At 38.1% G+C, this 16,816-nt stretch overlaps 2 protein-coding genes across 3 annotated transcripts; both read right to left on the bottom strand.

The window, feature by feature from the left end:
- Positions 1 to 4,657: 4,657 nt before the first annotated feature.
- Positions 4,658 to 12,194, bottom strand: LOC146579128 (uncharacterized). Of its 2 annotated transcripts, none has more exons than XM_085261346.1 (10): positions 12,164 to 12,194; positions 10,371 to 10,480; positions 8,939 to 9,148; positions 7,775 to 8,821; positions 7,455 to 7,623; positions 6,497 to 7,360; positions 6,319 to 6,378; positions 6,140 to 6,211; positions 5,816 to 5,973; positions 4,658 to 5,174 (listed from the first exon to the last, which is right to left on the bottom strand). In XM_085261346.1, exons 3-6 carry the CDS (start codon positions 9,135 to 9,137, stop codon positions 7,228 to 7,230), a joined length of 1,548 nt encoding a protein of 515 aa, XP_085117472.1. In that variant the 5' UTR covers positions 9,138 to 9,148; positions 10,371 to 10,480; positions 12,164 to 12,194; the 3' UTR covers positions 4,658 to 5,174; positions 5,816 to 5,973; positions 6,140 to 6,211; positions 6,319 to 6,378; positions 6,497 to 7,227. The 2 variants fall into 2 exon arrangements, with proteins under 2 accessions (XP_085117472.1, XP_085117479.1); XM_085261353.1 differs by having other exon boundaries at positions 6,497 to 6,541.
- Positions 9,278 to 11,710, bottom strand: LOC146579129 (uncharacterized). The gene has a single exon (XM_085267924.1). It carries the CDS (start codon positions 11,708 to 11,710, stop codon positions 9,278 to 9,280), a length of 2,433 nt encoding a protein of 810 aa, XP_085124050.1.
- Positions 12,195 to 16,816: the final 4,622 nt, after the last annotated feature.

Here is a 16,816-nt window from a genome sequence, read left to right as displayed (position 1 = left end):
GAAGAGGAAGTTTTCATCTGCAGTACAGAGCAGCTGTATTTCAGGCTCAGACATTCAGCTGCAGGACAACATGAAGATTACAGCTGTCTGCTTCACAATGTGTGAGTTCTCTGGTTTTACATATTTCTGTGTACTTGAATAAAACTTCCACAAATTGTTTTAACAGCATTAACACTGGAAACTTATTCAATTACAGTGTTTCTGTCAATCTGGTCGTTGTCATGTTTGTCAGTATGTTCACAGTTTGCATTAAATAAAACTCACTGAAGGTCTGACAGATTAAAATGTCATCATTTATAAATATTTCAGCAGGAGGTCGTGTGCAGAAGTTCATTTGTAACCGAGTTTATATTTGCAGTAACAAACTCTTTGGCTGATAATTTCTTTAATTTTTCAGTGTTACTTGTATTTATTCTGCTGGCCGCACATGTTGAAAACAGGGGTAAGCAGCTGAGCAAGTTTCTCTCTTAATAATAAAAATTAACATTAAAATGAGTGACTATCAATGAGTCCAAAATTTCGTTGCCATGGCAGCTGTTAACTTAAAAAATTGTTCCACTTATTATTTCAGTGTTTTGCTTGCTTGGTTTGATATGTTACAGATTTCTGTATCAGATAAAAAGTCTTGTTTTTCAGCTGGTTCTGTTGTCCTAGAGAGTCCTGTTGTCCCTGTCGAGGAGGGAAACAATGTGACTCTGCGCTGCAGGAACAAGACAAAGACTTCAAACCTCACAGCTGATTTCTATAAAGATGGCTTCCTCATCGGGAACAGCTACACAGGAGAGATGAGCATCCACAAAGTTTCCAGGTCTGATGAAGGACTCTACAAGTGTAAGATGTTTGATACTGGAGAATCACCAGAGAGCTTGTTGACTGTCACAGGTACAAATTCAGTCATTTTAAATCAGAAATTAAGAGCTAGAATAAATGATAATTTTAGAGTGTAGCTAAATATAATTAAGTGGAGACAATCAGTTTTCCCATTCTGTCATTTAAAGGTGAACCTTATTTGTTTTACAGCAGATGTATTTTTATCATTGCAGCACTTCACAGAGAGACCTGCTCATCTTCTTGTTCTGTCGTCCAGGTGTTCCTAATGTTGAGGACTATTTTCACCATTGTGATGGTGATTCTGCTGCTGTTATTAATAATAATGGATTGGATTTATATAGCGCTTTTCAAGGCACCCAAAGCGCTTTACAATCAGAATCAGAATCAGAATCAGAATACTTTATTGATCCCTGGGGGAAATTATTTTTTGTTACAGTGCTCCATTTTAAACCAACATTAAGACAAGACAGACAATACGCTAACTAAGAATAGTACAATATATACATATATATACATACATACATACATAAGTCACTTATAAATAAATAGTTGGAAAAGAAACATGTGTAGCTGTAGCAGCAAACAGTGTGTTAAGTGGATGAGTTGTACAGGGAGATGGCCACAGGCAGGAAAGATTTCCTGTGTCGTTCAGTGGTGCTTTTCGGTAATCTCAGTCTCTCACTGAACGAGCTCCTGTGACTGACCAACATGTCATGGAGTGGGTGGGAGGTGTTATCCAACATTGTCTTTATCTTGGACAGCATCCGCCTCTCCGACACCACCTTGAGGGAGTCCAGCTCCATCCCCACAACATTGCTGGCCTTACGGATCAGTTTATTAAGTCTGTTGGCATCTGCGACCCTCAGCCTGCTCCCCCAGCATGCAACAGCATAGAGGATCGCACTGGCCACAACAGACTCATAGAAAATCCTCAGCATTTTCTGGCAGATGTTGAAGGACCTCAGTCGCCTCAAAAAATAGAGACGACTCTGGCCCTTCCTGTAAAGTGCTGTGGTGTTTTTAGCCCAGTCCAGTTTATTGTCAATGTGTACTCCAAGGTATTTATAGTCCTCCACAATGTCAACACTGACCCCCTGGATTGAAACAGGGGTCAAGTGTTTCCTGGTATTCCTGAAGTCCACGATCAGTTCCTTGGTCTTTGCCACGTTGAGCTGCAGATGATTCTGCTCACACCACGTGACAAAGGAGTCGACCACAGCCCGGTACTCTGTCTCATCATCCCTGCTGATGCATCCAACCACCGCAATGCCACTATTCATTCACTCTCACATTCACACACTGGTGGAGGAAAGCTAGGGTTGTAGCCACAGCTGCCCTGGGGCAGACTGACAGAAGCGAGGCTGCCATATCGCACCAACACCAGTAGGCGGTGGGGTAAAGTGTCTTGGCCAAGGACACAATGACCAGGACAGAGAGCCTGGGGATCGAACCGGCAACCTTCCGGTTACAGATACGCTTCCCAACCACGGTCGCCCCAGTTAGTGGGATTACTTCACTTTAGAAAACTCAGTGTTACACAGACATATCTGTAAAATGGTATCTGTATTAGTGATGTTCGATTCGTGAACGAATCGTTCAATACTCGAGAATCACTTTACTGACTCGTGAATCATGATTCACAAGCCCAACTGACTCACTGACTCATCCCTGTGCTGTTAGCAAACTAATTCCATTAGTAGAAATATATCTAGCTTATAATTAAAATCGTGGGGGGGGGGGGGGGGGGGGGAAACAACAGCCAGTTTCGTAACAAAAGCATTTCTGCTCTGAACTGGAAGAAAAAACCCTGAGTAGAAGCTCACATCAAGGAAATAGCTCCTCGGTTCACAGTAGCATCGCGCTGCTAACATGCTAACAGCACATTTGAGCTACTCACCCCCTCCCTCCTGTGCTGAATCAAAGAGCGAACGAATCACTCACCCCCTCCCTCCTGTGCTGAATCATAGAGCGAGCGAGCGAATCACTCACTCACCCCCTACTGTCACTACCCGATCCGTACCGGAAACCCGATCGGTACCCCGCATGCGCAACTCTTACGTCACTTCCTCTCTTTGCCAACATTGCGACATTCAATATATTTGAATGATACGGTTAGCGCCCAGTTGAGGGGAGAGAAAGATGGCGGAATAAGCGGTTGTACAATCTGCGGGTCTGATTAAGAAACGTGATTTTGATGTCCTGTAAAATACTTTACTGACAAACTGTTACTCCAAAGGAAGTAGAACGCAAGCGAAACCCCCTGGAAGTTACTTTGACAGACCTTCAGGCAGACACAAAGATAAACTTAGAGTGATAAAAATGGCTAACCCCAAGCTAACAGGTAGCCTCTCCGACCATGATTACAACCTTGCTGCTATGCGGGAAGCATGTGAGGATGAAGATATAGAAGAGATGGAACTTCAGAAAGAGATCGGAAGACCCATAGGTGACCACACTCCGTTACCAAGTCCCAATCCCAAAAAAAATGAAAAGCAAAATAACTGAGAAGCAGGTGAGCATCGAGAATGTATATGAAGTTTTACTTGGCTTCACAAAGAGATGCGAGGAAAGGTTTGATTCGCTTGAAAAGAAGTTGGAAGCCTTCGAACAACACATTGAAGTAAATACACAGGCGACCCAAAAAAACAGAGAGGAAATTGACAAGCTGACGACGAAGGTGGAGTCGCTGATGAAGGAAAACAAAGAATTAAAGGAGAGCTGTCGGGAGAGTGCACGTTACCGCAGAAGATGGGACCTCAGAATTTTGGGTCTGACAGAGAAGGACAACGAGAATACACGTGAAACAGTGATCCAAGGTGCAGGAAGCTCGAAACAACGGCAAAAGAACATTCCTAAAGGAGGGTTATGCAATAATAGACGGTAAAAGGATCGATCTGTGAGATGCACTTGAAGAAGTCACTACAAGTTAACCATAAAATGTGGGTATGTATGTGTGTATATATATGTTTATATATACATATCTGTTAAAAATACACAAATAAAAAATAGGAGAGGGTCTAAAAGCAAAGCCGTAGTTAAACGTGGGCTATCCAGAGCTAAAATTGCCGCATATATAAAGGGGTAGTACTGTGATAGGGTCGGAGTACTGTTATGATTACATAGGTAGGACACTAGGCTTATTCCTGCTTCAAGCACTTTTTTTTTCTTCTAGTAAGTGCCAAGGAAGCCGTTACTGTTCTTGTTTTGTATTTTGTTCTTGCGTTTTTTGTTTTTGTTTTTTCTTTATCTTATAGATGGCTGTTCTATTAAGTTCCTTAAATGTTCGAGGCTTAAAAAACAATGTCAAACGTAAGGCCATGTTCTTATTCTGCAAGGAAATTAAGGCAAACATTTTGTTTTTACAAGAAACACATTCTGGTAAGGAAGAGGAAACATTTTGGAAACATCAATGGGGAGATACACTGTAAAAAAAAAAAAGTCAAATTTACGGTAAAATACCGGCAGCTGTGGTTGCCAGGAATATACCGTGTAAAAAATGTGGAATCTGTAAAAGACAATACGGTATACTGGTTTTGTAACCCTAATTTCTAAGGTAGACAACGTATTATTTTACCAAAATCATGATAGAAAAAAACAAATATATTTGTCAATTATACAGCAATTTAATGTAAAAAATGCAACTTTCCATAGCTTTTTACGGATATTTGCAGTAAAAAAAAAAAGTTATATAATAATATTTACAGTAATTTGTTGTTAATTTAACAGTAATAGGATAGACCCTACTATTGTAAATAACTGTAAAAATAACAGAAATATGTTAAATCTTATTAAAACCTTTGACAGTAAAAAACACAGTGAAATCGTATAACAAATTACAGCATTTTATTTTGACCAGATACATTTTACGGTAAATTCCTGGCAACCACAGCTGCCGGTATTTTACCGCTAAAAATACAGTACAATATGAGGAACATAAATGGTTTACCGTACATTTTACATTTGCAACTGCTAAATATAGAAAAATCTAAAGATGCTCATATACAACCAAGGTAGAGAATATTACTGATAAACAATGAGAAAATTTGACATACCATTTGAAAACAGACTAAACATATCATTTTCTCTATTCCTACAAAACAGCATAGATCTTGAGAATACAGCATGTGTCCATATATATGGCTGGTAATCCATGGAGGAATGAATAAACATGAAACAAAATATTACCTGCCCCTGACCTATCAACAGTAATGAGTCACTGGGTCCTGCCTTGGTGAAGGAAAGGACTCAGTGGACTTTCTAATGCGCATGGTGTCGACGATACAAGCTCTGCAGGAGTACTTCAATGTCCATCAGGAGTTCACTTTGGACTGGCAGGATCCCCTCTGCAGCAAAAAAATGGACAAAGTTTGATCAGTGCTTGAGCAAAATGCACAGAAATGAACAAAACGTGCTGCCAAAAACAGATCTAATGATAAATGATTTCTTAAGTGTAAAATATACAGTTCTTAAAGGATAGCTATTGTCAAAATGCAACATGGGCTGGTTTTTTTTTTTTTTAACTGTAAACGAGACAAACATATCTAAAAGCATAATTACGTTTTTGAGATTGACCGTGATTTTGTTTTGTGGTCAATAGCCAGTGAATGGGAATACTAGGGGGCCGGGGCATAAATTTGAGCGCATCAAAATCGATACAGGGAAAAAAAAAAAAAAAAAAAAAAAACAGCCCAGTTTGCATTTTGGCAATAGTTATCCTTTAAATCTACTTTTGTAAAAGTGATACACAGACAACGCAGCCCTAATCACAATCATAATTTGTTGGAAAATGTATTTAAGTTTCCTATTGATTTATCATAGAACTTGAAGTTAATGGCTGAATGCATGGTGATGAGACCTATCATTCAATCTACATTTTATAGCGTATGAAACTGCTCACCTGGACATGAACCTGAGCTCGGCTGATTAAAATTAGTGTCTCCTGTCCATCTTTCTTTAGCAAAACTTGAATAATACCACTGCTTACCTCTCATTGAATCTTTGCGTGCAGACTTAATTGAAGAGCCTCGTATAAACAGGCAGGGTGTGATGTTTAGGGAAACCAAAGAATACAGGCGCCATCATTTCTGCCAGAAGACTCATGGGGTGCAACGAAGCTTTCATTGTGGACTGGCTAGATACCTTCTGCATTCAGAAAGAAAACAAGAAGGGCATACACCATAAACAATAATAACTGACAAAAATAATGAGACAAGAAATTAAAGTAACAAAATAAGTGCAAATCAAGTTTCCCTGTGTTGCAGTGTAGCTGAATGTTTTTCAACAATTTGATTTACGGTAAAACACATACCAAATATTTCCAGCCAAGGTTTGTTTCAATCTTCAGCATGTTTTTCCTGCCATTGTCTTGAAACTGTTCCATCTGTCCCTCTCATTTGATGCTGTTTACAAAAACAAAACAGCAACATTGTAAAGGGAAAAAGGAAAATGAATTTAATGGAGAAAAAAGATTATGACCTGAAATCTCACCATTTCCTGAGAGTCACAGGTCCTTTGAGTATCCTTATGGTTTCTGCTCAAATTCATTGTCTGAAAAGGGCAGGAACAAAACAAACCTTTTTAATCATAATAAAGACAAAATTAGATTTAGAGACAGACAACAAAGAAATGTGTAAAATATCTTGTTGAATCTGTTTACTTTACTAACCTTGAAAGAGACTCTTGGGTCTTAGCTGTGCCACCACCCTTAAACCTTAAAACACATGCATCAGAAAACCACTGCAACAAAATTTCAGATGTCCTCCACTGACATTTTTATTGTCTTGAACATATTTTGACCTCCACACACTTGCTGCTAGTCAAATATATTGCTTTAAACAAATAAAGGCAAAACAAGCATCTAAAGCTTGTCCTGGCATTATGAAAAGAAAAAAGCCAAAACTGCTTAAGCTCTACACTTAAAGTCAACTAACAAATGTATATTAACCATTGTCAGGAAAACATGAATTTGAACAAGCACATAAGCTTGTGACATCACTTTTGCAGAAACGTACAGCTACAAAATGCTATAATAACAGTTAAAGTCAAGTAATGTGTGTAACAGACAGTGCTGTTTAAATTTCAATGTTAACAGTTCAGTGCAACACTTAACTTGTTTGCTAATTAGGGCAATACAAAATTCAAATAGTTTAAACTCTGTTGTATAGAATATAGAACATCTCTGAAACCTCAAAAGTAGAGTTCTCAGTAACAATCCCTAGTTAGAGGGATTGTTTAAAGATATATGGTCAAAACCTCTGAAAAGCATGCCTGTGATAACAGAAATCAGGTAAGAGCACAATACTCAATATCAGCTGGGATAACTGAAAACATAAACAACACAGTAGTTCCCAGTCAAGGTACAGTTAAGCTGACTGTACCGATCTGTTCAAAATGTCTCTAAACGGTCTCTCGCCACTCGTGATCAGAGAGATCGGCGATGAGGGTGAGTACTCTTGGGTTCACATGCAGTGTCTTCTTCTTAGTTTTTTCAACTTTTGTTCCCTTCTCTGGGTTAATGTTGAAGAAACACCTTGATAAACACAATAATCCATAATAAAACACTATACAATGAAGAAAATAAAAAAAAGAAAAAGGGAAAGGCAAGGGAAAAGTAAAAGAATTACCTCTGAAGAAATTCAAGTGTGGAGCCAAGTTCCAGGGGATAGTGGATGTTCAGGCAGTAGTAGCTACCAATCATCAGACAGATTGCAGAGATGAAGTCAGTTATTTGGTCATTTACAACTTTGTGGTCAATGCTGAGCATGAACAGTCTTGATGCGAAGCAGGAGGATCCTTGGAATGAAATACAAGTGTAAAAGAATTAACTGTAAAACCCCCTTTACCATTCAAATGTGTCTTAAAATAGTGAAAGTGCAGACATTTAATATAGCGTATCCTTGCATTAGCTTAGGTTCTGTGCACACTGTACTAATTTTCAACTCACCACAAACAATGACACATGGTGTCACAGGCAGGCTTTCCACTTGGACTTCTTTTGCCAGACATGTTTCATCAACATAGTGGAAGAGGGTCTCCTCTTTTTCATCAAAATAGGAGAGGAGGAGGAGCATCATATCTTTCACGTCTTCTGAGCAGCCCTTCAGCTGTCCCCTCTGCATTCGAAGCTTTATGACAGCCTCCAAGACACGCTTGCTCTTGTCTGCACAAGTGGTTTTCAGAAAGTCCAGAACCCGTTTTCCCTTCTTTTCCAGACTGGTGAGGAAAGTCTCTTTCAGCGGTACCCCAGTAAGTTCTTCAAAATGGACTGTCATTCCAATCGCCTGAAACAAAAAAGGCCACTCTTCTTTGAGGGTTTGCATGTCTGCTCCGCTGTTTATTGCTTTGCGCTGAGAGTAGTAGGTGCATTTCATTAGAGTTTTTACTTCTTCATGACTGAAGCTTGTCTGTTCACTGAGAATCTTCATACGTTCCTTCTTCTCCTGCTGGGTTTCCAGTGTCTCACTGACTGGCAAAAACTTCATGTCCCACTTTATGCAGCCATATGTGTCTTGAACAGATGCTCGCTTTTCAGGTGTCACTTCATCGGTGTCATCTGATCCTCCCTGTTTGCGCTTCTGTAACACTGGTGAAGTAGACCTCTTCACATTTTCAATTCGTGCCTGAATCTGTTTTACCAAAGAGTGGTACCCCTGTCCTACCACATCCCCCTCTATGACATCCTGCAGTGACTTGGGATACAACGCAACCAGTTTTTTTGCAATTTCAGTCGAGGCTCTTCTACTTGGAGAGGCACAGGCTTTCATCATCTCCTTCACAATGATGCGGATCATCTCCCTCCGCAATCGAGGCTTTGGTCTTTTCTCTCTCTGAAGACACTGGATCAAGTCTTCTGGAAAATCTTCACTTGGAATTCTAAAGTTATCTACCCAGTCTAGAGAATATATTGGACTGGGTGAGGGGGAGGCAGAAAATGAGGAGCAAGAAGATGGAGACGATATGCTGGCCTGGCTTGAAATTTCTATATTTGGTGCTGTAAAACAATATCACAAACAATAGATTAATTGTACTTTTTGGACCTTGGCCAAAGCATAATAGAAAAAACAGAAAGCCCTTCATGGCTATTGTGCAATGAAATCATAATACTTACTGGTTTGTTTCCAGGCAGCCAGCAGTTTTCTTGCCTGAACTGGTCTCAGGACAGAGTTCAGATCAGTCTCACTGATGAACTGCAAGTCCTCAGATGTCTCCACTCCTAATGATTGTAGTGCCTCCACTACAATTTCAAGGATTGAGGCAGACAGGTCCGGCAGCACCTTAGTAATGGAACTCCTTATGCTGTCCCCCATTTCCGAGATGTCTGATAAAAGAATGTGAATAAAGGTCAATTTACACCAAGTTGGTACCTTTGGTCTTAAAACATGAAGCTGATCTTGCTTGATACTACACTTTTATACAGTGTTACGTAAATACCAAACTAACAGCACCATTATTGTGACAGCACACTGTGTTTCAATGGAACCATTTGGTACCCATACTTCATGTAAGATGTTAATGGATAGAAATCAATTAAGTCAATGATGTTCACACACTGCATCTTTTCTTTTTCCTTTCTCACTGAGTGCAGATGATACTGAGAATGGTATTCTGTCACATGCACCGACACCAGAAAATAAACACTGTCATTCTTAATCAAAATGAGAACTACTTCACCAAACTCAACAGAGTCAGAGCCCCCTGTGACAAGGAAGTGTCCTTTCTTGTACTGTGTTCCCTTGTACATCATTTCTACTGTGACCTTTGTATTGGTTTCAGTAAAGTCAAACATTTGAACTGCTTCTTGAATGGCTTTACTGTACAGCACTGAGTAAAATGGAGAACCATCTTTGACCTTCAAGACAGACTGACACAATGACCCTGCTGCAAGATAGGCTTGAAACATCTGATGTCTTTCAGAGAGTGTATGGCAGAGGTTTTTGAAATTTTTCAGATTTCTGGCACACCTCTTGAAATAACTGTGCTTACTTTCAAAGCGCATTGTCCATAATCTTATCAGTGGGCCAAATTTCAGAATCAGTGCTGGGTAATGGCGTAGAAAATGGTGTTTTGGTCTCAGGTTGCATTCTGGGAACAGAGCTTTTCTTGACTCTAAATATTCTTGAATAAGAATATCAAGATATGCTACCTGAGCCACTGAAATTTTCTGAGCACACACCATGTCTACAATATCTTTCAGCTGCAGAGTTAAGTTCCACACATCATCTGTGGGGTCTGTCACTGTGTCACCAACTATGAGAGGCAGCAATCGGAGGAAGTTCCAGTTCTGTATAGCCTGTCCTGAGAGTTTAGCTGCTTGAGGACTGACCTCAGATGGCTTTGTAGAAGCATCAGAGGCATGGTAACTAAACTGTTTGATGCGTCGGTTCAGAGTGGAGTAAGTGAACCATGCTTTTTTCTTTATGAAGTATTTCAGATACAGTGCCACATCATAAGCCAAAACTCCCTCAAAGATATCATGACCTAGACATGGTGGCAAGCCTGGCATACAAACGTTGAAGTATTTCAGTGAATTGAACACTGACCTGAACTTCACTCCTTCGACGTCTGGTGTATTGTCAATCTGGAGGCGATCAACAGCAGAGTTGTAGTTCTCTTTGGTACGTTCTGGTCCACACAGATTTGGGTCAGCACCCTGAAATTCAGATTTCGTTATCAGGCAGTACCTGCAGAAGTACTTTGAAGAACTAAAGTTTTCAGTGAAGCCACCAATACAGTGAGAACCCAGATTATCACCAGCAATGCAAAACAAAGTTCCTTTGACTTTAGTTTCATCTGATGCAACAATCCCACTGTCCTCCAATTCTTTCAAGTCTGCCAGTAATTCAGAGAACACATTAGCATGACCAAACTCTTTAAAATCTTTCTCCCTGCACAGTAAGACAAGAGACATGTGATCTGTGTCTGAGCGTACATGAAGTGGCAAGTTTGCCACTGATGCATATACAGCTAATACCTTGTGTTTTGTCCTTGCAGAGCCTAAAGGGTTAGCGACTTCAAAGGCATCCTGGTAGAGTACTAGCTTGAGACATGATGGGTTTTGACCAAAAAAATCATTTGATTTAAACAGCTTACTATCACTTAAGTCACACAGAACATCAACAGGAGGCTCAGTAGAGGGCTCTTCTGATTTCTGCCACAGATCAGACTCTAGCAGACATCTCAAAGTCTCTCTTAAAGGCACATAATAGGCAAACCTATCTTTTCTGTTTTCATCTCTCCCTAAAAATATTTTCTTTGGTTCCACATAGTTGAAGGCTTTTTTAAAGATCTGAGCTCTGGAGTGCACTGTCCTCAATGGCCCGGTATGACATGCAGAAAAAAGATCATAGCTTTTGACAGACTCGCAGACTTTGTTGATGTCCTCCTCTGATAATGATGTGTCATCTTTTAACAATGATGCAAGTTTACCCAAACTGTATGTCTGTCCCAACTCATGTATGTTCTGCATTTCCTCCACAATGTTCTGTATGGTTGAAGCAGGCAGTAGAAACTGACCCTGCAATTTTAAGTAGAATAGTGAAACGTTTCTCAGAAAAAGATCACAGAATTCAGGGGGCATTTCCATATTATCTTCATCTGTAATAGACTGTGCAGCAGGCTCGGAAATCAAGGGTACAAAGTCATCTGATGTGGTTGGAACAGATGATGATTGACATGCAGACTCTCTATATAAATCACCAATGCTGCTGTCTGAAAACTCTCTGTGTTTACGTGACATGTGAGCAGTAAAAGATGATTTAACTCTAAAGGTATTTGTGCATCCTCTTACTGGACAAGTGACCACGTGTCCTTCCACAATATGGCTCTTCAGATGAGCTATTAACTCTTTAGAGTTCTGACACTGACGTTCACACATCGCCATTGCACATGTAAATGAAGAAACCACCGCCACACCAGTGACATGGGTGGGGGCAGAGTGTCTTCGGTAAAAATGAGCCTTAAACGCGCCATACCTGGTGTATGTCTGCTTGCAGCCTGCTTCAATACACCGAAAGAAACTACGTGGCTCATTCCGATGCAGTTTACAATGAAGCACGTAGCCCCTTGATGACTGAACTACCTTACCACAGAAATTACACGTTAACATAACTCCAAGTACTTTGGTAATTCCTCCCTAGCGAATTAAGCACGCCAAATACAGAAACTAATCCAGAGCAATGCTTCCCTCGCGACAGTAATGCTAACTCAACTCACAAATGCTAACTAAATTCACAACCTCACTCATAAAAAAACGAACTGCTAAAATTATCTATAAACGCTGGGCTGGTGGATTTTTATAACAGAGATAACTTGAAGTTGCATGTACTCACCTCACCTCACCTCGAACTAATTGTAAGCTGCCAGGATGTCTACAAATTCCGAAGATGCTGTGGTCCAAGCAGCAATAAATGGCGCTAAATTGCGAGTTCAAAACTGTGTCCGTTAGTGAAGCCAACTTGAGTCTCCTGCATGAAAAAAAGAGCGGTTGGCACACAGCTCAGCAGCGCGCCGCGCTATTGGTCATTTTCAGGTGACGTTATCCCGCAATGTAACGTCGCTCTTTGTTTCTTTAGGAGGAGGTTCGAATTTGATCAGAAGTCACGTCTGCAGACCGCTGCAGCCACGTCTTGCCTTGCTTCCCCTTTTTTTGGTGAAATGGTTCGCTCATACTGCACAATGTTGCTACCAGATTTTTTTTTTCTCTGCAATTCGAACGTAAAACGTCTGTACACAGTTTACCAGCAGTTTAGCTACCAATCAACAGCGATCACACAAACTCAAAATTTAAGGTGGACCCACTTAAGGTGGTCTGATAATATGGCGTGAAACACAACAACATATAGTTGTTTTAAAATAATAATTAAAAAAGATTATTGAAATCAATTTTATTCACAACCATGAACTTTATTTTTAACATCTTCTTTTGCTGTTGATTTTTTTATCAGAAGGTTAACAATGATATACTGCAGGCCTAACTTTTAATCTGTATATCAGTATCTGAATTTTAAAATAAAAAAATACTATCAGTTTTATTGTCTTTCACTGCTGATATTTGCTTCTTTTTTTTGTTTGTTTTTTTTTTTGTTAATGGTATGTACTGGTTGTTTTATTACGGTGGACCCTATTTTTTAACATCTTGCTTCTGTAAAAATGAATGTTTTTGTTTGCTTAAAAATCTACAGCTTTATACTGTGAATTCCAATGTGCACAACCCCAAAAGATGTAGTTTTACTCAAATAATACCGTAAAATCTAAGTTTTTCAGACATTTTCAACATTACAATATGTAATTGTAAAATGTATGCATATTTATTTGTTTTCACAGAAAATATTTATAATTTCAACATTTTATTACAGTAAAAAACAAAGTTTTATCCAGTCTCACAATTAACGGTTATTCAATCTATTTAATACAGTAAAAGGAAGTTTTTGGTTTTACGCTCCATTACCGTTGGAATTTGACGGTGTTTTGATGTATATTTTACTGACTTTTTTTACAGTGTAGTATTCTTTATTCACATGGTACTACTCACTCAGCAGGAGTTATGATCTTATTCAACAAATTTGCAGGGAGAGTTATTGATCATAAAAGCGACGGAATGGGGCATTGGATCATGGTGTTGGTAGAAGTCTGTGAACAGAAAATTATTCTTATTAACGTGTATGGATACAATAACAGGTCGCTAAATAGAAGTATGATGTCTAACTTAAGTAAATTAATTGCAAAGTGGAGTACTACATATGGTTCTACCCAGGTGATAACTGGAGGCGATTTTAACCTGGCTCCTAACTCATGGCTTGACAGACAACCACAAAGAGGAAATCAACCAGAACACGATAGCATTATTTGTGACTTTTGTACGACAACCAATATGATCGATTATTGGAGGATGACAAACCCAAATACGAAGAAATATACTTGGTTTAGTCCATCAAATAAAAACGTATGTTCAAGATTAGATTATTGGCTTGTCTCCCAAACAGTATCATCATATGTTACGAAATGTGAGACCCAGTCAACCCCACTTACTGATCATTGTCTGATAAGTCTCTTATTATCTCTACGTAAACAACAAAGATCTGACAACATATGGAAATTTAACAATAGTTTATTACAAAACGAAGACTTCTGTAAACAAGTTAAAGAACTTAAATCAGAAATTAACAATATGAGCATGACTAATGTCAGTAAATGGGAATGGTTTAAATATAATGTGAAACAATTAGCTATAGAAACGGGAAAGAAAGTGTCTGCCCTACGCGTATGTGAACAGAAAAATCTAATTGAACAAATTCATTTATTATGTGGTAAACCCTGTATGACTGCGGAAGAGTCAGAACGCTTACAATCTTTACAAAATAAGCTAGATGAGGTGTACTTGATTAAAGCTAAAGGAGCATATGTAAGGTCTAGAGCCAAGTGGATTGAACATGGAGAAAAAAATTCATCTTATTTCTATAGTCTAGAGAAGCGTAGACAAACAAAGAAAAAAATAACTAAATTGAGTAAGGATGGTACTATAATTGAGGAACCAAACAAAATAAGTGAGGAAATTAACATGTTCTATAGTAATCTGTATAAATCAAGAACTGAAAAAGAAAATGCAGATATCTTTTTTGATATGATTAAAGATCAGTTTAAAAATTGGAAGAGGATGATAAAACATGGTTAGAAGAAGATTTGAAAATATATAATTAGATACAGCTCTAAAACAAATGAAAAATGGAAAATCGCCTGGAATTGATGGTTTAACGATTGAATTTTATAAAACCTTTTGGCAAGACATTAAAGATTTGTTATTTAATGGCTTTTTGGATTGTTTAAAAAATGAAGAACTATCCCCAACAATGAAAACAGGATTAATAACCTTATTACCCAAACCAAACAAAGATTTACAAATGCTAGACAATTGGAGACCCATAACACTTTTATGTAACGACTACAAATTATTAGCCTTAGTATATGCAAATAGGCTTAAAAGCGTCTTAACCAAATTGATTGATGAGTGCCAATCAGCGTTTATTAAAGGAAGGCAGATTCATAATAACATAAGATTAATATTAGATATGATTGACTATCGATCCTTTATTAATTCAGAAAGTTTAATACTATTTATTGACTTTTTTAAAGCATTTGATTCAATAGACCATAATTTTTTATTTAGATCTTTAGAACTTTTTGGATTTGGAAACAAATTTTGCAAAGTGATCAAACTGTTCTACAAGCAAATTTATAGTTATGTTTCGCTCAATCCAGGCATAACATCTAGGATAGACATATTCTGTGGAATTCGACAGGGTTGCCCAATTTCTCCAAAATTATTTATTCTTTGCACTCAATTAATGGCTTACCTCATTGTGAACCATTCAGACATCGAAGGAATAAACATTTTTGATATTGAACTGAAAATAAGTCAGTTTGCAGATGACACAGTAATATTTTTAAAGGATAAATCAATACTCGAGAAAGCATTGAATGTCATTTCAATTTTTTCTAAAGCTTCAGGCTTGTGTCTGAACCTAAAGAAGTGTGAACTTTTGCCACTTTATGATTGTTTGGAAAATAGCACGAGGACGATTCCAGTGAAAAATGAAGTTAAGTATCTAGGCATCTATTTAGACAAAGACATCAACACTAGAGAATCAAAAAACCTAAAAGACAAAATTGATGGCATGTCCAAAACACTAAATCATTGGTTGACGAGAGATATTACAATTTTTGGACGCAATCTATTATCCAAATCAGAGGGCGTCTCAAAGATGGTTTATCCAGCATACTCACTATACATTACCCCGAAAAGCATTAAAAAGATTAACTCTATAATCTATCAATTCATTTGGCGCAATAAAACACATTACATTAAAAAATCACAACTTGTCAAAGATTACGCTAAAGGTGGTATAAAGTCAATTGATTTTCAATCAATGGTTGGAGTATTTAAAATAAACTGGATAAAAGCCTTCCTCTTGAAACCTGACTCCATATGGTTCCATATCCCAAAAAATATTTTCAAAAAGGTGGGAGGGTTGGATTTTCTCCTGAAATGTGATTTTGATATATTGAAGTTGCCTGTGAAACTGTCAGAATATCATAAGCAGGTCTTGTCTTATTGGAAGATGGTGTTTGCCCATAACTTTTCACCACATTGCTCCACCTTGTGGAATAACAGAACAATTACAATTAATAAGAAGTCATTGTTTATTAAAGAGTGGTTTGAAAAAAACATAATCTTTATAACAGACTTACTTGATGAAAGGGGTCAGTTTCTCTCAGTGGGTGTTTTTAATGCGAAGTTTAACATTCAGTGTTCCCTTAGAGAATATGACAAGGTTTGTAAGGCAATCCCCTTACCTCTGTTGAGTTTGATTCAAGGTTATTTGTATTACCCTAAGGCACAAATTAGTCTACCTTCTTTACATCTAAACCAGATTCCTTTGACGGATAAAAACTGTAATAATAAAACCATGAACAAGATATTTAAAAACAAATTATTTCACGACTTTAACAGTAACACAAAACTAAAAGGGAGTAATGTTAAAATAACGAACAAATATACGCACTTTTTAAAATGGCCTATCCCCCCCAAAGTCAAAGAAATGCAGTTTAAAATAATTAATGGATATTACCCAGCAGCTGAAATGCTTAAAAAAAGGTTTGGGTTTGAGGTAGAGCCATGTGGATTTTGTTCACAAAATGCGGAAAGTATTGATCATTTGTTTTTTTCCTGCTCAGTAACAACTGACTTTTGGCAAGATCTAGTAGACTGGTTGAGTATAAGAATAGATGGGATGACCCCACTGACTCTAACACAAGTTTTATATAATAATGGTGATCCATCTAAGGAACTGTCCATGCTACACAAGGTGGTGATAATTATGGGCAAATACCACATACACAAATGCAAATGGCAAAGTAAAAGACCTTCCCTAACTGTATTGAAAATTGAATTAAAATCTTTTTTGTCATCTTTAGAATTACTGAGGGATTC

This window comes from Mchenga conophoros, linkage group LG3 (assembly GCF_057382185.1).
Source record: "Mchenga conophoros isolate Kocher_MC1m ecotype Shallow Benthic linkage group LG3, M_conophoros_male_GT1.1, whole genome shotgun sequence".
NCBI classification, from domain to species: domain Eukaryota; kingdom Metazoa; phylum Chordata; class Actinopteri; order Cichliformes; family Cichlidae; genus Mchenga; species Mchenga conophoros.
Note: the sequence above shows the minus strand (reverse complement) of the source record. Positions and strands in the feature narration are given on the sequence as shown.